The sequence below is a fragment of the Sarcophilus harrisii genome, chromosome X (genome assembly GCF_902635505.1).
Source record: "Sarcophilus harrisii chromosome X, mSarHar1.11, whole genome shotgun sequence".
Taxonomy (NCBI): Eukaryota; Metazoa; Chordata; class Mammalia; order Dasyuromorphia; family Dasyuridae; genus Sarcophilus; species Sarcophilus harrisii.
The window spans coordinates 15,851,050-15,873,900 of record NC_045432.1 but is presented as its reverse complement, the minus strand read 5'-3'; the positions used below and the strand labels follow the sequence as shown (position 1 = coordinate 15,873,900).

The following is a 22,851-nucleotide window of genomic DNA, read 5'->3' as shown; positions in this document are numbered from 1 at the left end:
TCTTCTAGCTGTATTCCTTCCTTCCTGCACTGAAAAAAGCAAAACCAAAAGAAAACCCTGGTAACAAGTATTCCTAGTTAAGGAAACCAAATTCCCACAAAAGAACAAGCAAACTTCAAACCAGCAGATGCTGTTGAAAAGCTCCAACCAAGAAAATATTTTCAGGATAAATCACAATTTATGGGGGTATACCAAGACAATATCAAAATGGGTACATGACTTAGACATAAAAGGTGACACCATATTTCATTTAGGAAAGTAAGGAATAGTTTAGCTGTCAGGTCTATGGAGAAAGGAAAGATTTGATGGGGAGCATTAGAAGATATAAAATGGATATTTTGATTATATTATAAAATAAATAGTTTTGCACTACAAAGCCAATGCAGCCAAGGTTAGAAGGAAATCAGAAAGCTGGGAAACACTTTTTACAAGTATCTCTAATAAAGGCCTCCTTTCTCAAATATATAAAGAAATGAGTCAAATTTATAAGAATATAAGTTATTCCTTAATTGATATATGATCAAAGGATATAAATAGACTATTTGAAGATGAAGAAATTAAAACCATTTATGGTTATATGAAAAACTGCTCTAAATCACTATTGGTTGGAGAAATGTAAATTAAAACAATACTTGTCAGATTAGCTAAGATGATAGAAAAGGAAAATGCAAAATACCGAAGGGGATGTTGGAAAATAGGTGTACGAATGCATTTTTGGCAGAGTTCTGAACTGATCCAACCATTCTAGAGAACAATTTGACACTATACCAGAGGGCTATAAAGCTGCACAATTTTTGACCCAGCAATACCACTACTAGGTCTGTATTCCAAGGAAATCAAAGAAAAGGGAAATGTATTCATATGTGCAAAAATATTTATGGCATATCTTTTTGTGGTGGCAAAGAAGTGGCAACTGAGGCAATGTCTATCAGTTGGAGAATGGATGAACAAGTAATAAGTGAACTGAGGCAAATCAGGAGAATAATGGACACAGTAACAATTTGGTAATCATAATAAACTTCGTAAAAACTGTGATCAACAAAATGATACACCCCAACTCCAAAGACTCAAGATGAAAAATGATATCCACCTCCAGACAGAACACTAAGGGATTCAGAATGCAGATTAAAGTCTACTTTTTTCTTTTTAGTTTTCCTACTTTTTTGGTAACTTGGATAATGCATAAATACATTTTGCATATTTGAGTATCATATTTTTTCTTTCTCAGTAAAGGTAGGGTGGTAAGATAGGTAAAGGAAGGGTGGAAGAAGGGAAGGAATTTGGAACTGAAAATAAGAATTTTTTTTTTTAGAAAGAACACTGCTAGGTGGCACAGTGGATAGAACACTAACCCTGAAGGCAGGAGGACCTGAGTTCAAATGTGGTCTCAGATACTTAACACTTCCTAGCTGTATGACCCTGGGTAGGTCACTTTACCCAATTGCCTCAGAAAAAAAAAGAACACTGCTTGGTAACAACATATTGTCTAGCAGAAAGTCTTCAGACATCATTGGCTCCAGTCACTTTAAACTTTATAAACAATGTCCCTGTCAGTCAGTTGCTATGCCCACTTTACAGATGAAGGGACTGAGCCTCAGAAAGGTGAAGGGACTTGGACACAGCTAGGAAGTATCAGAGGTGGAACTGGAAGCAGGCTCTTCCCAGTCCCAAAGCCCAGTACTCTAGGTATTCACAAAAGAATTCCAGAACTGAGATTTGGAAAGGCGTCCAGTGGCCATCTAGTCTAACCCATACAGAAAAAGGGATCCCTGATACTATATACTTTTTTCAGTTGTAAAATATTATATGTTTTATTGTACATTTGTTTATTTTTGAAGATATGTTCCAAATCCTTTTTTTTTTAATGGAGTGAGATATTTTCCTGGAGGGGTGTCTTTTTTTATAACAGTTTTTTTTATTTGCCAAAATACATGCAAAGATAGTTTTCAACACTCAGCCTGGCATAACCGTGTTCCCCACCTCCCTTCTACTAGACAGCAAACAGTCTAAACATGTGCAATTCTTCTAAACAGTTCCACATTTATCATGCTGCACAAGAAAAATCACATCAAAAGGAAAAAAAAGAGAGAAAAAATAAGCATCCAAACAACTTCAATAAGAAAGATAAAAATACTATGTTGTGAATCACATTCTATCCCGATAGTCCTCTCATTGGATGTGGATGGCTCTCTCCATCCCAAGTCTATTGGAATTGGTCTAAATCACCTCATTGTTGAAAAGAGCCAAGCACATCTGATATTATATACTTGAAAATTGATCATCCGTGCTCTGCAAGGCAGCCAGCTACCTTTAGCCTAAATCAGACATTTTGCATCTTTCCCCCATGTTGTCCTATTCTTTCAGCCTGCCCCCCCCCTCCTATCGCCCACAGCTCACATTTACACAGTGCTTTAATGTTTACTAATGCTTTTCCTACACAATCTCATTCATGCCTCTGTGGCGCAGCCCAGGGGTATGGGGGCATGATTTCCAGCCTGACCTTAGCAACAGTACAGCCCCTGCAGCAGGTGTACAGCAGGTGGCAGAACCTGGTCAGTGGTTCCCTGAGGAAACACACAGCGATGTGATGTCCCCATCAAGATTAATAATTGACATGATCAAGCCCTTATGGGGGAGGTTTAACTTCCTCAGAGTACTTTCCCATCCATGTCCTCTGGGTCTGTGTGAGGAGGGGTGCAGAAAGAGCTGGGTACTGTGATTGTCACTTCGGATTTAGGGAAATAATCTTGTCAAGCCTGAAAGGGAGTGTGATTTGAGTATGTTTTAATTGATGGGGAATAGTGATCATTAGCTCTCTTCCCATTATAGATTAGCTCCTTAAGAGCAGGGGCTCTTACTTCTGTACTCCCTGCCTCTCCCCCCTCCCTCTTAGCATAGTGCTTCACACATAATACGTGCTTCATAAATGCAGGCTTCATTCATCCTTTCATTTGTTCATTCATTCTCTCAGATTAAGGCTGGACATTACAGGACAAAATTGTATAAGAAGGACCTTTTTTAGGTTTCACGTATGGAAATTAAAAAGGGTCACTAAAAGAGTTTTGCCGTTTCCCAAAGGCAATCCCCCCTCCCTCCCTCCCTTCCTCCTCTCAACGTCTCCTCCTCCTCCTCCTTTTCCTCTTTTTCCTCCTCCTCCTCCTCCTCTTTATTCTTTCTCGTACGTAATTTTGGGGTTAACTGGATGCTGGTCGGCATTCTCTATCCATCCATTCATTCATCCTTCCCTCCATCTCAGCCAAAAGGCTCCGGAGCTGGGCAGCCGCGGGGGGAGGAGGGGGGGACAGACCGCGGGGAGCGAGCGCGGCGGCACGGCGCGCGGGGGACGGCGACACTGGCCGCGCAACGAAAGCGCCCCCCTCCCTCACAAGGGGCTGACGTTTTGCCGGGGTCTCCTAGAAACGCGCGCGCGTGTCTCCTGGTATATCATATAATAATAGCCAGCAACTCCATCACAATCTCGGTACACAGGCAGGCTGACGTCACCGCGCAGCTCCCTCCCTGGACTCGGACTTGGGAGAGGGGAGGGGCAGCGCCACGCGGCTCGCGGCTCCCGTGCCCCCTTCCTTCCCCAGGCGGCCAGCTGGGGGCGTTGGGGGGGGGACGACTGAACAGGGGGAGGGACGGAGGGAAGGTGGGGGGCGCAGCCACAGAAGGCTGTCTCTATGGTGAGCGGGAGGCGGCGACTGAGGAGGCGGAGAAGCGCGACCGCAGCGGCCCCGGCGCAGGTACCAAAGTAAAGGCGGACCACAGAGGGATTTGGGGAGGCGAATCTTTACTCGGCTCAATGAGAAGCTGCTGCAGCTCGCTAGTGCCGGACGGCTCTCCGCCGCGCGCTCCACCTCAACCCACCATGCCAGCCGCCCGTGCAGAGCAGAGCCCGCGGATCCGGGAAGTTTGGGCTTGCAACCTGGACGAGGAGATGAAGAAAATGCGACCCGTTATCCAGAAATACAATTACGTGGCTATGGATACGGAGTTCCCAGGTGTGGTGGCGAGACCTATCGGAGAATTCAGAAGCTACGCCGACTACCAGTACCAACTGCTGAGGTGCAATGTGGACTGGCTGAAGATCATCCAGCTGGGGCTGACGTTCATGAACGAGCAAGGAGAGTGCCCCCCGGGAACCTCCACGTGGCAATTCAACTTTAAATTCAATCTGAAGGAAGATATGTACGCCCAGGATTCCATAGAGCTCCTGACCATGTCCGGGATCCAGTTCAAGAAACATGAAGAAGAGGGGATCGAGACCCAGTATTTTGCGGAGCTCCTGATGACATCGGGAGTGGTGCTGTGTGACGGGGTCAAGTGGCTATCCTTTCACAGCGGCTACGACTTCGGCTACTTCATCAAGATGCTCACCAACTCTCCTTTGCCCGAAGAAGCCCGCGACTTTTTCGAGATTCTCCGACTGTTCTTTCCGGTCATCTATGATATCAAGTACCTCATGAAGAGCTGCAAAAACCTCAGGGGTGGACTGCAGGAAGTGGCCACTCAGCTGGAGCTGGAGCGCATAGGGTCCCAGCACCAGGCAGGGTCCGATTCGCTACTCACAGGTATGACCTTTTTCAAAATGAGAGAAATGTTCTTTGAAGACCACATCGATGATGCCAAGTATTCTGGCTACCTGTACGGCCTCGGTTCGGGAGCTACCCACGTCTACAACAACGGTCACCCCGGCTTCCAGAATCGCTTCCCGGGCCCCTACCACAGCAACTACCCGAGAGGCTTCCAGGGCATCCATTATATTCAGTACAGCAGAGATTCAGTATGGAGAGGAGACCCGCAAGCATTCATGAGGTGAAATAGAAAACAGGGCTAATTTAAAAAAAAAAATATCTAAACTCGTGCTTTTTTTTTTTTTTTTTCTACAGGTTTTTATCTCCAGTTAAATCCTTTGGTCAATACAAGCCTTTTTTTTTTTAAACCCTACTTTCTCAACTTGTTCTGTTTTGTCTTCCAATACTAATTATAACTTACCTTCCTACCACAGATCCTGAAAGGTAGAAGAGTTTTCGGCTTGAATTTTGCAGTGTATTAATTAATCCACCTGTTAGCAAGTATGTGTGGCCAAGGGGGAAAATTCCTATCTTACTCAATCTTTTGGTAACTATATCTAGTTGGTCTTAGTTTGGTCCCTGCCCCTCCTTTCCTCCCAATTCCCAGATTACCAAGCACTGACTGTAATTTAATGCCTTGTTTCATTTTTGTCTCTTCCAGCATGCAAGAGGTGCCAGCGTTTGAGGGTGAGGATCCTCAATTCTACACCTATGGAGAATGAATCTGCTCAGATCCCCTGTTTCAGTAGAAGGTTGAAGTTTCCTTGATGTTTGCTTGAAAATTGATCATCTGCCAGTTTTACACAGCATTCCCTTGTTTTGGACCCATGTTCACTGTGCTGCAAATTGTTGACTCAGCTAAGCTAATCCAAGAAGGAAAAGGAGAATTTAGTGACTGCTTTTCCTGATGTTTCATCTTCCAAACACCTTTAGTGTTCTTGGTTTTGAATTGGTATATGTATTAGATCTGTGATTGACTAAATGTTTTAATCTAGCTTTACCCACTTCAGCAAAGTCCCTTGTAACTGGCTTTTCAAGTTCTGTCGGGGAGCTGGCATCCAAGGAGCATCAGCCTGAACTTCTGTTGACAGCATCATTCCTTTTATTGCCCTTTTGCCTTTTAATTCTACTAACATTTCTTTTTTCTCCTCATTCCTGTCCCACCCTTTAAAAATAGTAATGTTTACTATGTAATTTGATGATTCTGCAAGTCAGCTTCATAATAGAAAGTCCAAAGAGAGCAAAGTCACCTTAGTTATATTTTATACCAAATTAAATTTGAAGAAATAAAATTGTACTTTTGTAGTTGCTAGAAAGACAAAAGTAATTCAGAGCCTTGTTGTAAAACAACAAAAAGTCCCTTAAATGAACTTGAATAATTTTAGTTATCCAAGGACTATAATGATTATTTATTTTTGTGTGTATATTTTTGCCATATATTTTCTATCTATTGACAGAAATAACTGTGAAGTACTTTCTTAGCCAAGCAGATTATGTGACCAGGCCAGAGCACATGAAGGAAGAATTTGGTCATTAGTAATCAAATACTAGCCAGAAATGATAGATGGCAAGTGTGTATGTATATGTTACCTGCACTTCAATCAGTATTATCTGTTTTCCAGATGGGCTTGTCTCCCTTATCTTTTAATACTCTTTTCTCATTAAGTTTGCTAGAACCTTGACTCACTGGGAAATATTCATTGAATGAACCTCAAAGGAGTTTGGTGGTAGTGAGAGATGGCAAAGGAGAGAAAGGAATATTCAAACTCCTTCACTGTGATGGAGTGGGAAGAAGAGTGGGAGTTAGTTGTGGGGAGAGCAGGAAAATGAGTAAAAGTGCAACCATAGCAAGGTCTTGATGAGGGCAGGAAGAAGAGAGGAGTGGAAAAGGAGAAGCTGGTATCACTCCTAATGCCCAGTCCAGTGCCATGTACAGAGCAGGAATTTGATGAATGTATTGTTCTTAGACCCTTTGGCTTCCTTCTAGGCTCAGGCCAAGGGACATCTTCTGCAGGAGGCCTTTCCCAGCTCCCTCAGCTGCTAGTGCCTTCCCCTCGCATATTGCCTTTCACCTAATCTGTCTATATATATATATATATATATATTGTGCGTATGTAGTTACTTACAAGTTTTCTTCCCTGTTAGAATGTGAGCTCCTTGAGAGCAGGGATAGTATTTTTTGCTTTTCATTGTATACCCAGTGCTTAGCACAGTGTTTGGCACACAGTAAGGACCTAATAAATGTTTGTTGATTGATTGCTTTGTCTAGTGTTTCTTGGGAAGTTTTCCCCTGAGGTGGTTGGGTACATCCCTGGGAGGTCATGTGTATCGGAGTCAGGGTATGGCTGTTTCCTGCTGCCCCAGCTGTCCTCAGAGATGGTCACCAGGACAGGGTTCAGTAGGAGTCTGTCCCCCTGGCCTAAACCCTCATGCCCCTTGCATACCCTAGCACTGGCTCAGTAGGAGGTGACCTGAAGGACTGGTCTGGGCTTTTCAAGCCTAAACACTGAGTTCTGCTTCTCCTTCTGTCTTCTTTTTCCTTTCTGTTCTTTCTCCTGATTCCTCTTCCTCATTCCCCTCCTCTCCCTCTTCTTTCACCTCATTTCCTTTCCCCCTCCTCCTTCCTCATGTTTTCTTCCTACCTTTCCCTCCTTTCCATCCTCCCTTTCTTTTCTTCCTCCTCTGTCCTTCTCTACTTTCCCCTCCACTGTTTTTTCATTGCTCTGACTCCTGGACCCTGGTGTCGGCCTGAAATCCCCTGTGCCGGCTCTGCCCCAGCCCTTATCCCAAGTTGCTACACAGCTGGCAGCCAGATCTCCCCTTCTGCAGAAAGGTTCCATAAGGGGGACACTGAGCAGTTTGACTGCTGAACCCAGAAAGGGGAGCATCCTAACATACAATGTACTTTATGGAAAGATGTGGGTGGCCGGGATTTCTTCCTTGGGGGAGGGCAGACCTCAGCAACTGGGACAGAGTGGGAGGCCTTGGGGAAGAACTGAGGAGAAGAGCATGGACGTGGAGCACATCAAGAAAGATTTTTGGTCAGACACAAGGAAGAATTGCTGACATCTTTATAGTGGTTTCTGCCTCTTAAGGACTTTCACATCCCCTTAAACTCCCTCCTCCCCATCCTACCTCTTTTACACACACACACACACACACACACACACACACACGCACACACACACACCCCATTGAGATAGGTGGGACAGGTATTAATATGTCCCTTTTATTTTATTTTTTAAAATTATTATTATAGCTTTTTATTTACAAGATATATGCGTGGGTAATTTTTCAGCATCGGCAATTGCAACACCTTTTGTTCCAATTTTTTCCCTCCTTCCCCCCATTCCCTCTCCCAGAAGGCAGGTTGACCAATACATGTTAAATATGTTAAAGTATATGTTAAATACAATATATGTATACATGTCCATACAGTTATTTTAATATGCCCCTTTTAGAGAGGAGAAAAATGAGGTATAGAGGGCTGGGGTGATTTGTCCAAGATCACAACACTAGGGAAGTGGCAGCCCCAGGTCTCAACCCCAAGTCCCCCGAATCTCAGGCTCTTTCCACTCCCCCTTGCTTGTAGGATACACTTGGTGGACTATTGCCTAAAAGCAAAAGTCACCACTGCAATTCTGTGAATGAGCTGGTTCACACCAGAGCAGAAGATTGCTAGTCTTCTCTGTCTGAAAGTCTTACTACTTCCTAGTGAGCACATGCTACTTACTAGCTGTGTGACTTTAATTAAGACGCTTCCCCTCTGCAAACCAAGAGTTTTCTGTCAGTAAAGGATTTCTTATTTGTAGTATTTTATTTTTCCAAATACATTCAAAGATAGTTTTCAACATTCACCTTTGCAAAACCTAGTATTCCAAATTTTTCTCCCCCTCTTGCCCCTCCTTCCTCCCCTAGATAGAAAGCAATCTGGTATAGATTAAACATATTTTAAACATATTTCCATATTAATTATGTTGTTCAAGTAAAGTCAGATCAAAAGGGAAAAAACACAAAAGAAAAAACAAGCAAACAACAATTAAAAAAAGGTAAAATACTATGCTTTCAGTTTCCAAAGTTTTCTCACTGAATGTAGAGGATACTTTCCATCATAAGTATATAGTAATTGCCTTGGATCATTTCATTCAGTGCTGAAAAAAGCCAAGTCCATCATAGTTGATTATCACACAATCTTGGTGTTACTATTTACAATTTTCTCTCTTTTTTGTTAAATATGTGGAATTCTTCTACACATATTTCTACATTTATCATGTTGCACAAGAAAAATCAGATCAAAAAGGAAAAAATGAGAAAAAACTAAAAATAAGCAAACAGCAACTTTTTAAAAAAAGATGAAAATTCTATGTTGTGATCCACATTCAGTCCCCATGGCACTCTTTCTAGATACTAATGCCTTTCTCCATCACAAGTCTATACAATGTTCTCTTAGTATTACTCACTTCATTTACATTTTTCCAAGCTTTTTTGAAATTATATTTTCTCATCATTTCTTATAGAACAATAATATTCCATTAGATTCATATAGCATAATTTATTCAGCCATTCCCCAACTGATAGACATCCACTCAGTTTCCAATTCCTTGCCCCTTCAAAAAGGGCTGCTACAAACATTTTTGCACATGTGGGTCCTTTCTCATCTTTTATGATCTCTTTGGGATACAGACCCAGTAGAGACTGTGCTGGATCAAAGGGTATGCACAGTTTTATAGCTCTTTGGGCATAGTTCCATATTGTTCTCCAGAATGGTGGGATCATTCCACAACTCCTCCAATGATGTATTAATGTCCCAGTTTTCCCACATCCCCTCCAACATTTACCATTATCTCTTCCTGTCATCTTAGCCAATCTGAGAGGTGTGAAGTGCGATCTCAGAATTGTCTTAGTTTGCATTTCTGAACTAGAGGATTTCTATGTAAGGTCCTCTGACATCCAACCCAGTGCGCTTTCCATTATAGCCCAGTTTTCTGTGCTAGTTTCTTTCTGCAACACTACTTTGCCAGGGTCTATAACAGCCCTTTTGATCCTTGCCCCTATCCATCCTTGAGTGGATGACTCCCCTACATTTTCTTCATGTACCCTTATTCCACAGAATGCTCTGGTCTATCCAGCCCTCAGAGCCCCCCAGGCTGACTGGTCACCAATAGTTCCCATCAACTTCCCTACCCCTTTCCCTTTCCCCTCCCACCCGAGTCACTGGTCCGCAGCTCCCCAGGGTCCAGGCTCAATGTCTTAGAAGCTTTTATCATCCCTAGGTCCCCAAGGAGGATCACGCTTAGGGACATCTACTCAGAGGCCAATCCTGTCCCCCAAGCTGGGCTCATCAAGAACAGAATCGATTCAAAACATACTTTTATAGAACCCATCACCACATTTAGGGTCCCATTGTTTTCAGTGACAGTGAATGTGGGCTGGGGCTCTTCTAATACAAAATGCACTGGGGAAGTGCTATCTGCTTCTCAGAAAATGATTTGTATTGGAGTGGCCAAGGTCTGTGTCAAGATTTAACGTTCCATGTGTCTCACAAGTTATGTATGACATTCTCTGTCCCCAGGCCCCTCCTAGCTCTGACATTGTGTGTTGTAAGGTCCCTTCTAGCTGATTAGGGGGGAGCCTGAAACTTCTGAAACACCCTCCAGGAAAAACTACATTCCCTCCACTAATGCAGATTGTCCCTTCTTTGAATCTTAAGGCAGTAGTGTCACCTTGAGCAGTGGTGTCCAACAGAAATTGGGGCCACTAGTGAAGACATAAGAGTCCTTGCTGGAGGTATATTGACTTGGTGTTTTAAAATGTTTTGGTCTCTATGTTTCAGTGTCTTCTTATTTATTTTGTTAAATATTTCCCAATTACATTTAAATCTGCTTCTGGCCCTGTTTTTGACACCTCTGGTCTAGAGCACTGACAGGTTAATTGATTTGCCCAGGGTCACACTTCTATCATGCTTTTCACTTTCTAAAGCACTTGTTTCAGAAAAATCCCATGAAATGGGAACTGCAAGTGGCATTATACTTATTTTTCTTTTTAATACATCTATTTTCAATGAACTAAAAGCTGTTTTTTTCTCTATCCCATTCTACCCGCCTTCTCCTGCAGGGGCAGAAAAAGAAGAAAATAAAATACTTTTGTACAGTCAATTCTAGCTAAACCAATTCCTATAGTGGCCATGTCCAAAAAAATGTATCTACTGCTGTGTTCTAGAAAACTATGGTTTCCCCATTTTCTATGCTCTTTTGGTCTTGATATTCCTAACATGCTTGTTGAATGTCCGATAATCCTGTTGCCTAGTCACTGACTAACAGTATCATTTTGGAAATATCTCTCTTGAATAAATATTGGAGTTCCTTCTATTAGCCAAATATGGATCTCCATGTCTTGATCAGTCATGTGGATTTCCCCCTTTTGGAATTGATCAGTTGAACAATTGTACTGCCTCATTCTATTTTGAGTGCTCTCTCATTCCCTATGAATAGGTAGAAGATATTCCTGACTGCTTATACATCTTGGATCCAATTTCTTAGGGACCGCCAGAATCTCTAATAAATTGAAATTACTCAGACACCTGTCTCAGTTTCCATGGCTGTGGATTAGAATTTTGGTCTCACAGTGTTGTAGAAAGAGCATACATAAGTTCCAGGGGGTATGGTCTAAATTGCCTTTCAGGATGAATGAGGCAACAGCCTGCTCCAATAGCGTATTAATGTGCCTGTTTTCTTACAGTTCCTCCTACCTTTTTCATTTTCTTTTTCTTTTTTCAAGTTAACCAACATGATGAATGTGAGGAAGAATCTCATCATTGCTTTAACTTGTATATTTTTATTAGTAGCAATTTGTAGCATTTTTTAAAATGTGGTTATTAATAGATTAAAATGTCTTACTCCAAAAGCTGTATTTTTATATTATTTCACTATTTAAGCATCTCTTAATTTAATGAGATCTTTTTAAAGAGAAATTTGTTGCAGTGATCTTTTCTTAGAGATCTGCTTCCCAAATTTTAGCTGTGTTGATACTGTGTGCTTACTTTTAATTTTTTAAAATCAAAATTTCCCTTTTATCATCAGTGATCCATGTCACCTTTTATGTTTCAGCAATGTATCCATTTGAATTTTATTTTAGTATAAGATATTAGTATATATATATATATATATATATATATATATACATATATGATTGTCATCTTATATAAAAATGTCTGCCTACCTTCTTCTAGGCTGCTTTTTTCCAAAGCAATTTTGGGTCAAACAGTATGTTCTTATTCCAGTAGCTGGAGCTTTGGATTTTTTGAATACTGGGCTACTATGTCCATTTGTTTGTGTATTTCACTTACCCAATCTGTTCCACATATCAACCTTTTCATTTCTAAATTAACCCCAAAATATTTAAGCTTCTACTTATTTGTAACTTAGTTTGATATTTGGTCCTACTAGAATCCCTTTTCATTTTTTTTACTTTATTTCCCTTGAGACTCTTGACCTTTTTTTTTCCTCCAGATAATTTTTATTATAATTTTTCCTATCTCTATAAAATACTACTTTGGTAGTTTAATTGACTTTGCATGGAATAAATAATTTAGATGATATTTTATTTCATTTGTTCACCCAACTGATGAGCAATTAATATTTTTCTAATTATTTAGGTTTATTTTTATTTACATATAGAGTGTTTTGTAGTTATATTCTGTGGTTTGTATGTTAAAACAGCTAAGTTTTGCTATTTCCTTTTCCAGCACATTTTATGGATGATGAAACTGAGATAAACAGGGTTAAGTGACTTACCCAGAGTCACACAGCTAATAAATGTCTAAGGCCAGATTTGAATTCAGGAACATCAGTCTTATTGATTCCCCTTCCTGTGAGCTATTCCCTGAACCACTTAGCTGCCCCAAATCACTCTGTATTTCACTGATTGGCCAATAACAGGTCTCAGCCCAAGCTTCTCTTGTCCATTGCTCAGGTTTTGATGACTCAGAGTGAGTGTAAATAGCAATTGTTTCTGTCCTGGTCAGAAATGTTCTTTCCTTCCTTGACTGATTCTTTGGTGAAGACAAAGTTGGCCATCTTTTATCTCAGTCCTTACCTCCACTTTAACTACTGAATGAGTGTTGCCTCATACAAATAGGAAAAGATCTTAGCTTAAAAAGGCCAAGGTCTCCCACTGCATTCTGAGCACCTCAGTTAGCCTGACCTATGTCTTGCCAATGACTCTGGAAGAGAGATGAGGGCTATGACTTTGCACAGCTCTGCCTCTCTTAAATCCATTTCACTTGAATGCCAAGACATCACCCTTCTGATTTAAATCTGTACTCTTGGGGAATGAAAAATGAACATCATCAGCAAACAACAACAGTTAGATAACTCAGTGAATAAGGGTTTGGACTGGGCATCAAAAAGATTTGAGTTCAAATCCTAGTAAAGAAAATTATTAGCTGATAACTGGGCAAATCACTTAGCCTACCTCTCAGTTTGCCCATCTATAAAATGAGGAATAATTTGAGGACCAAATGAATTAACATATGAAAGAACTATAAATTCTAGCTATTACTGTATTTATATAGTTTTTGGCATTTCTTGGAAGGTACACACCTAAGCATTTTATACACTCTAGTTATTTGAAGTAGATTTTTTTCTCTCTCTTCCTAACGAGTTTAATGACCATATACAGAAATGCTGATGAGTTATGTGTATTTATTTTGTATCCTGAAAATTTGTTGAAGTTATTGTTTCAACTTTTTTATTTCACTCTCTTATGTTCTTTAGGTAAATCATCATACCATCTGTAAAAAATTGGCAATTTTTCCTATCTTTCTTCAGTTTCTTTTCCCTCTCATTGTTATAGTTAATATTTGTAGCCCTGCAGTAAATAGTGGTGATGTTACATTTTATTCCTATGACAGAGAATGCTAGCTCTTACTTTTGGATAGATACTACTCATCATAAGAAAGATGCAGTTATTCCTGTGATTTTTATTTTTAAAGAGGATAGCTTTATCTTATCAAAAGCATTTTTTGTATCTTGATACCACCATATAAGTTTTGGTGTTATTAATATGGTCTATTTATATTGGTGGTTTTACTAATGTTAAACCAATTCTGCCTCCTGGTATAGATCAAGTGTGGTTATACTGTACAACTTTTGTGGTTACATTGTGTAGCCTTTGTAATATATTTCTAGAGTCTTTTGGTAATATTTTATTTGAAATATTTAAATCAATATTTTTAGGAACATTATTCTATACTTTTCTTTCTTTATTTCTGACTCTATATTATGTATCAAGAGAATAGTAGGATCATTTCTTTCTTATTTTTTTCAAACAGCTTATGCAATACTGGAATTAATTGTTCTTTGAGTGTTTGTTAGAATTCACTTGTAAATCCATCTGATCCCAGATATTTTCCCCCTTAGGAACATAGTTCTGGTTTCTTCAATTTCTCTTTTCTGAGATTGGGTTATATAAAACCTTTATTTGTTGTTCTGTTAATCTGGGAATGTATTATTTTTAAAACATTCATCCAATTCATGTAGGTCATTAATTTCTTTGGCATACAACTGAGAAGCTAATAATTTCCTTTATTCTACCTTTGTGGCGAATTTTTTTTAGTCTAGTAATTTGTTTTTCATCTTTTTAATCAACTTAGCAAACAGTTTATTTATGCCATTGTTTTATTTGAAGAAACTTGCCACTAATTGTATTCATTTGCTGATGGTTTATTTCAGTTTTCCTTACTCTGTTATTTTGGCTTTCAAAATATTGGTTTTAAATTTTTTTGGAGGCAATTGGGATTAAGTGACTCCTCCAGGATCACATACCTAGTAAATGTCTAAGGCTGTATTTGAATTTAGCTCTTCCTGACTCCAATCCACTATACTACCTTGGTGTCCCCAAAATGCTTCTTTTGGAGTTTAATTGAGGTTTTCTAACAATGAGGGGTTTTTGTCTTTTTTTACTTTTTAAAAAAATTCCATGGCAAATTCATTCATCTGCTTTTCCCTCTTATGTGAGTGAAAGTCTTTAGAGCTATAAGGTTTCTCCCAAAAGATTGTCTTCTCTTTTCCCATTGTCATTATTTTAAGTGAAATTTTTGTTTCTTAGATATTTTTCTTTATCCCATAAATTCTTTAGGATTAAATTCTTTGGTTTCTAATTAGTTTTTTAGTGAACTCTTTGTTTTCATTCTATTTCAGTTATTACTTTAGGTCTATCATATCTAACTTTTCCAAAATTATAGTCAAGTCTTTAATTTTTTTCATTTTCTTTTTTTTTTTTTTGGTTAGATTTGTTTAATTTGAAAGGTATAGATTTTGAGGTGCCAAACTTTACAATTTTAATATTTCTCATGATTACTCATTTAACTTTTAAGTATTTAAATAGCATGTCATTCAGTACATAACTAACATTATTTCATTGTTTATGGTGCTTTTCAATTAAATTTAATTTCTTTATTTATCTTTTTCATGAAGTCTCTTCTTGCAGTTGCCTTTTTTTGAGATCATGAATGCCATACTTCCTTTTTAAATTTCAGGTTTAGATTTTCCTTTAAACTCTTATTTCAATTTGTTTGAGTCCTTCTATTTCTAATAGATTTCTTATAAACAATATTTTAAAGTTTCTCCTTCTTAATCTTAGTGCCTTCACTCAAGGTTATTCCCAATTTATACTGCATATATCTTGTTTGTAAATAACTGTTTGCATGCTTTCTCTCTCATTAGATCATGAAATTTTTTAAAGAAGAGACTTTGGGGGGATTTATATCTCTAGCACTTACTATAGTGATTAGAATATATGAACACCTAAATAAATGTTAGTTGATTAACTTATTTCTTTCCATCATCTTCAATTTTATTGATGAGTTCGCCCCATTCATATTCACAAATTAATTGTGCATTTACCATCATTCTATCCTTTTATACTTTTTCTTCTCCTTGGTTTCCACTCCCTCTTTAGAAAGAAGATGGTAGTGAGGAGTATTCTCAGTACTAATTTCAAATGTTTGTTATTTGTTTTTGTTTCCCTACTCCTCTTTCCTTCACCCAGATCTCATTAATGAGTTTTTATCCTTTTCAAATGACATCTTTCCAATTCATATTCAATAATTATAGTTTATTTTCCTTATGACCAAACCTCCCCAAATTTACTCTCCATATTACCCCCCATCTTCCCTATCCCATTTCTTTCCTATTTCCACATTAAGTGAGATGTATCTCTTTGTGTGGGTTCTTCTCACTCATGATCAGGTCAGATGTAAGTGACTTTCAAGCCTGTTTGCCTCACCTCTTCCCCTCTGTTGTATAATCTTTGCATACTCTGGTTATGTGAAATAATTTCATTTTCTCCTCCTTTTACTCCTAGTACATTCTTTTCCCCCTTCATTTCCTTTTTCTTTTTAATTTTAATTTATTCATTCATTCATTCATTTTGCTGAGGCAATTAGGGTAAAGTGACTTGCCCAGGGACACACAGCTAGGAAGTGTTACGTGTCTGAAGTCAAATTTGAACTCAGGTCTTCCTGACTTCAATGCTGGTACCACCTAGCTGCCCCCTTTCTTCTTCTTTTTTTTAAATAGGTCCACAATTTTATTTATTTATTCATTTATTAGCAATTAATCCCATTTATCCAAGTCTACAGAGAAATAGAAATCAGAGAAAGCATATACAAATATAATATCCATATATGTATACACACATATACATACATGCACACACATATGTATAGATTCATACATATACACATATAACTTTATCTATCTAGCTGCCAGATAATACAGAGTGAAGGAACCACTGGGAGATAACAACACTATTCCCATGTTTCTAATTTCACTACCCCTATGATCTTTGATCATATTAGCAATCTCAAAGTACACTTTTATCATTTCTCCCTATTAAAATATGAACATTTCATTCTTGTTTACTTTTTTATGATTGCTTGCTTGTAATTGTCTTTTTCCCCCTCTCCTAATTTCTGTGTATTTCTAATTTTCTACCATTTCACTGGTAATGCTTGGAATTTCTTTATTGTATTAAAGGTTCCCTGTAGGATTATGCTTAGTTTTACTGAGTAAATTATTATTGGTTATATGCCTAAAACTTTTATGTTTAAATGAACATATTCCAAACTCTCCACTTATTTATAGCTGTGGCTATGAAATCTTCTGTCATTCTGACTTTGACTTCTTGAAGTATTTCTTTTCTGACAAGGAAGCTCTAGAATTTAGCTATAATGTTCCTAGAAGTTTTCATTTCCAATTTCTTTTCGGAGCTGACCAGTGAACTCATTCTAATTTCACCTTGCTCTCTGGTTCTAAGAAATCTAGGTGGGTTTTTTTTCATTATGTTTTGAAATATGTCTAGACTATTCTGTTGGTCATAGCTTAAATTATCTCTCCTTGATCTGTTTCCCAGGTCAGTTGCCTTGTTTTTTCTTCTTTCTTGTCAGCCTTTTAACTTTTTTTTTTTTTAATATTTCTAGTTGTTTCATGAAGACATCATCATTTATTTAAATCATCCTAATTTGCAGAGTTGACAAACATTTATAAAATTTTCATACTCCTTTTATTAAGCTGTTAATGTTCTAATTTCTTTTCAAATTCTTATCCATATAATTTTCATATTTTAAAATTATTCAAAGTTTTTTTTAACACTTTCTTCATTTGTTCTATGAATTTTATTTGAAATTAACTTTAATCTCTGCATTGTTTTGAAGCTTTATTTATATATGTTTGTTCTTGTGGTTTTCTGTCCTGGGCACTCCTGTTATGATAATAGCTCTTTATGGTGGGCTCTTTTTTTGGGGGGGATTAATTCATCTTTCCAATCTTACTCCCCAAATTCAGACTTTATGTTTGATCTAAACACAGAATACTTCTGGAGAAGGGCTATTGCTGCTTTCTTGAGGTATTCAAATGTGTTTTTCAAAGACCTCATAAGAAGCTCAGACTAGAGGGCCCCAAACCATATAATCCACTAGGAAGCCTGCCTTTCTGGTCTGTGTTTGCAAACTTCTGATTAAGGTTTGGGACTGGGCAACACAACTGTGGGCTTGCCTCTGGTTGGAGCTCTAGGGGACAGCTGGTCATGACCATTATCAGCTACTTGGAAGGCTCTGTGGTTTTCAGCAATAAAAACTTCAGAACCCCTATTGTTCTGAGTTCTTTAATGTAGTTTTTTTAGCTTCAGGCTTTCAAATGGGCAGGGGGTGAAATCTGAATTGTCCCTGCACCCATAAGTGTCAGAGTCACACAACTAGTGTTCCTTTCTGTTCCTATTCTTTGCCCCGTACACAGTCTCAGATTTACAATTGTTTCCTGTCCCCTGCCCAACACCTCAAAGAGCAGGTCCCTTCTTCATTCTGTACTGGATCTGTGCCCCAGATATAAGTTACCAGTGACAGAGCTGCCTGTTGTCACCTGTTCCTACTCCTTGCACAGTTTCAGGTCCCTCTATGCTGTGTCCAGAACCTTTTCTGGCTTTAGCACACAGCTTCCTAGTTCAGTCCCCATGTTAGAAGGCTCGTGTTGTAATTTCTTGAAAGATCTTGCCTCCAGTGTCCACAAACTGCTGTCAGTCTTCCTATCTAGCTAGGTCCAGTTGTGGAAAATGGGTCCCATGAAGTGGTAATACTATTCAGATGAATTCTATTCACAGTCATAATTATATGTAAAATGTAGTAATTTCAACCCAATGGAAATATGCAATGAAAAATTTTTAAAATGAGTTTTAAAATTTAGTTATCAGTATGACCTAACAGGAAAAAATAAAGAAATTATTTATTTCTTTAAAAGTGATAGGGTAATTGTAGAAAATAAAAATTTTAAGTGACTGAATGTAATACTGAAGACAACCGTACACTGATGATATGATGAAAAAACATTATTGGGGGCAGCTAGATGGGGCAGTGGATACAGTTCTGGTATGAAAGTCAGGAGGCTCTGACAGGAGGACACTTAGTACTTTCTAGCTGTGTGACCTTGGGCAAGTCACCTAACCTCAACTACCTCAGGAAAAAAGATAGAGCAACATTATTGTCATCTAAAATATTTTAGCAGCATAGACTGACTTAACTGTCTTTTCTTTCTTTAAATCCTCATATATATCCTGGTAAGTGTAGAGAGTTTTGTCCACATCTCAGGAAATTTTCATGCTCACATTTTCCAAGTGTAGTTGGATAATCTGGGGCATTATCTACAATCGATAATGCTTTAAACAGGATATTGTTGTTCTTGTAATAATTTTTAACAGCTAGGCTAAAACAAATTGAAAACCAATCTTTGAAATTACTCATACTTTCTTATTTGATTACCAAAGAACTGAAAATGACCAATGGTTGTAGCTTCTCAGATTTGGAGGACTCTGCAACTAACTTCTTAAATAGCATTGATTTTATTTTAAAATTCCCTTCTGAGTCCTAACAAATTCCTTTTATGACAGAGATATGATACTGATACCTAAACCAGGTAGGGTGAAAACAGAATAAGAAAATTATAGACCAATTTCCCTAATGAATATTGATGCAAAAATCTCAAATAAAATATTAGCAAAGAGATTACAAAAAGTCATCTCTGGGATAATACACCATGACCAAATAGGATTTATATCAGGAATTCAGGGCTGGTTCAGTATTAGGAAAACTGTTAACATAATTGACTACATCAATCAATCAAAAATCATATTATTATTTCAATAGATGCAGAAAAGGCATTTGATAAAATCCAACACCCATTCCTGTTAAAAAAAACCACTAAACAGTACAGGAATAAATAGTTTTCCTTAAAATGATCAGTAACATCTATTTAAAACCATCAGCAAGCATCATATGTAATGGGAACAAACTAGAAATATTCCCCATAAGATCAGAGGTGAAACAAGGTTGCCCCCTATTACCATTATATTCAACATTGTATTAGAAATGTTAGCTTTGGCAATAAGAGAAGAAAAAGTGATTAAAGAAATTAGACTAGGTAATGAGGAAACCAAATTATCACTCTTTGCAGATGATATGATGGTATACAAAGAGAACCCTAGAGAATCAACTAAAAAAAGTTGCAGGATACAAAATAAATACACATAATCATCAGCATTTTATACATCACTAACAAAATCCAACAGCAAGCGATACAAAGAGAAATTCCATTTAAAATAACTGTTGATAATATAAAGTATTTGGGAGTCTATCTGCCAAGGCAAAGTCAAGAACTATATGAGCACAACTACAAAACACTTTCCACACAAATAAAGTCAGATCCAATCAATTGGAAAAATATCAAGTGTTCATGGGTAGGCTGAGCTAATATAATAAAAATGACTATACTACCTAAATTAATCTACTTATTCAGTGCTATACCAATTAAACTCCCAAGACATTATTTTACAGATCTAGAAAAAAATAATAACAAACTTCATATGGAAAGAGAAAAGGTCATGAATTTCAAGGGAATTAATGGGAAAAAAAGCAAATTAAGGTGACTTGATTGTACTAGACCTAAAACTATAATAATAAAACAGTAGTCATCAAAACCATTTGGTACTGGCTAAGAAATAGAGTAGTCAATTAGTGTACTAGGTTAGGTTCACAGGAAAAAATGGTCAATGACTATAGTAATCTAGTGTTTGACAAACCCAAAGACCCCATCTTTTGGGATAAGAACTCACTATTTGACAAAAATTGTTGGGAAAATTGGAAACTAGTATGGCAGAAACTAGACATTGATCCACATCTTAACATCCTAGACCAAGATAAGATCGAAATGGGTTCATGATTTAGACATAAAGAGTGATATTATAAGTAAATTAGAAGAACATAGGATAATTTACCTCTCAGATCTGTGGAGAAGGAAGAAATTTGTGACCAAAGAAGAACTGGATCTCATTATTGAACACAAATAATTTTGATTATATTTAGCTAAAAAGTTTTTGTACAAACAAAACTAATGCAGACAAGATTAGAAGAGAAGCAATAAATTGGGAAAACATTTTTATATTCAAGGGTTCAGATAAAAGAGAATTGCCTCAAATTTATAAGAATTCAAGCCATTCTCCAGTTGATAAATGGTGAGAGTAATAGACAATTTTCAGATGAAGAAATTGAAACCATTTCTAGTCATGTGAAAAGGTGCTCTTGATCACTATTGATCAGAGAAATGCAAATTAAGACAACTCTGAGATACCACTACATGCCTCTCAGATTGGCTAAGATGACAGGAAAAGATACTAATACGTTGTTGGTGGAATTGTGAACAGATCCAACCATTCTGGACAGCAATTTGGAATATGCCCAAAGGGTTATCAAACTATTCATATCATGGACCCTTTGATCCAGCAGTGTTTCTACTGGACTGATATCCCAAAGAGATCTTAAAGGAGGGAAAGGGACCCACACGTGCAAAAATGTGGAAGCACTTTTTTTAGTGGCAAGAAACTGGAAACTGAGTGGATGTTCATCAGTTGGAGAAAGAAGAATAACATATGAATGTTATGAAATATTATTGTTCTATAAGAAACAATCAGCAGGATGATTTCAGAGAGGCCTGGAGAGATTTACATGAACTGCTGCTATTCAAGCCAATTCCAATGGACTTGTGATGGAGAGAGCCATCTAGATCCAGAGAGAGGACTGTGGGAACTGAGGGTAGATCACAACATAGCATTTTTCACTCTTTTGGTTGTGGTTTGCTTAAATTTTATTTTCTTTCTCATTTTTTAAACTTTTTGATCTGATTTTTCTTTTTCAGCAAGATAATTGTATAAATATGTATGCATATATTGGATTTAATATATTTTTTATCATGTTTAACATATATTAGACTGCTTGCTATCTAGGGGTGAGGATAGAGGAAGAGGAGAAAATTTGGAACACAAGGTTTTGCAAAGGTTAATGTTGAAAAATTGTCCATGCATATGTTTTGAAAATAAAAAGCTTTAATAAATATAGTAAATAAGTAAAATCCCTTCTGTATTTCCTCCAAATAAAAGGCTATCTGTATACACTTTATTTCTGGGTTGAGTTTTCTTTCTTAAAAATGAAAGCTCTGGAGTGGATGCTCATCAGTTGGAGAATGACTGAATAAGTTGTGGTATATGAATATAATGGAATATTATTGTTCTATAAGAAATGATCAGCAGGATGATTTCAGAGAGGCCTGAGAGACTCACATGAACTGATGCCAGTGAAATGAATAGAACCAAAAGAACATTGTACACAGCAACAAGAAGATTATGTGATGATCAACTGGGATGGACTTGGTTGTTTTCAACAATGACATAATTCAAGGCAATTCCAATAGGCTTACTTGTGATGGAGAGACCATCTGCATTCAGAGAGAGGACTATGGGACTGATTATGGATCAGAACATAGTATTTTCACCTTTTTTGTTGCTGTTTGCTTGCTTGTTTTTTCCTTTCTCATTTTCCCCCTTTTGATCTGATTTTTCTTGTGCAGCATGATAAATGTAGAAATATGTTTTGAAGAACAACACATCTTTAACCTATATTGGATTACTTGCTGTCTAGGGGATATGGGAGGTGAGGAAGGAGGGAGAAAAAATTGGACCACAATGTTTTGCAAAGATGGATGTTGAAAAGTATCTTTGCATGTATTTTGAAAATAAAAAGCTATTATCATAAAAAATTTAAAATTCTATTATTGTTCTGTAAGAAATGACCAGCAGGATGAATACAGAGAGGCTTGGAGAGACTTACATGAACTGATGCTAAGTGAAATGAGCAGAACCAGGAGATCATTATATACTTCAACAATGATACTGTATGAAGACGTATTCTGATGGAAGTGGATTTCTTAGACAAAGAGACCTAACTCAGTTTCAATTGATCAATGATGGACAGAAGCAGCTACACCCAAAGAAAGAACACTGGGAAATGAATGTAAACTGTTTGCATTTTTGTTTTTCTTCCTGGGTTATTTTCACCTTCTGAATCCAATTCTCCCTGTGCAACAAGAGAATTGTTTGGTTCTGCACACATATATTGTATCTAGGATATAGTGTGGCATATTTAACATGTATAGGACTGCTTGCAATCTAGGGGAGGGGGTGGAGGGAGAGAGGGGAAAAATCGGAACAGAAGTGAGTGCAAGGGATAATGTTGTAAAAAATTACCCTGGCATGGGTTCTGTCAATAAAAAGTTATTATAATAAAAAAAATTAAAATTCTGATAGAAATCCTTTACCTGAGTAAGTATATTCTACCACAATGAAATTTGCTGATTAATGTATTCACCTTCTTTGATGATTTTCTTCAAAATATCAG

General features: G+C 37.6%; 1 protein-coding gene across 1 annotated transcript; it reads left to right on the top strand.

Annotated features, from left to right (window-relative positions):
- Positions 1-3,664: 3,664 nt before the first annotated feature.
- Positions 3,665-6,792, top strand: LOC100930215 (CCR4-NOT transcription complex subunit 7-like). The gene is made up of 2 exons (XM_003774751.4): positions 3,665-4,818; positions 5,239-6,792. The coding sequence occupies exons 1-2, from the start codon at positions 3,806-3,808 to the stop codon at positions 5,297-5,299; spliced, it is 1,074 nt and encodes a 357-aa protein (XP_003774799.3). The 5' UTR covers positions 3,665-3,805; the 3' UTR covers positions 5,300-6,792.
- Positions 6,793-22,851: the final 16,059 nt, after the last annotated feature.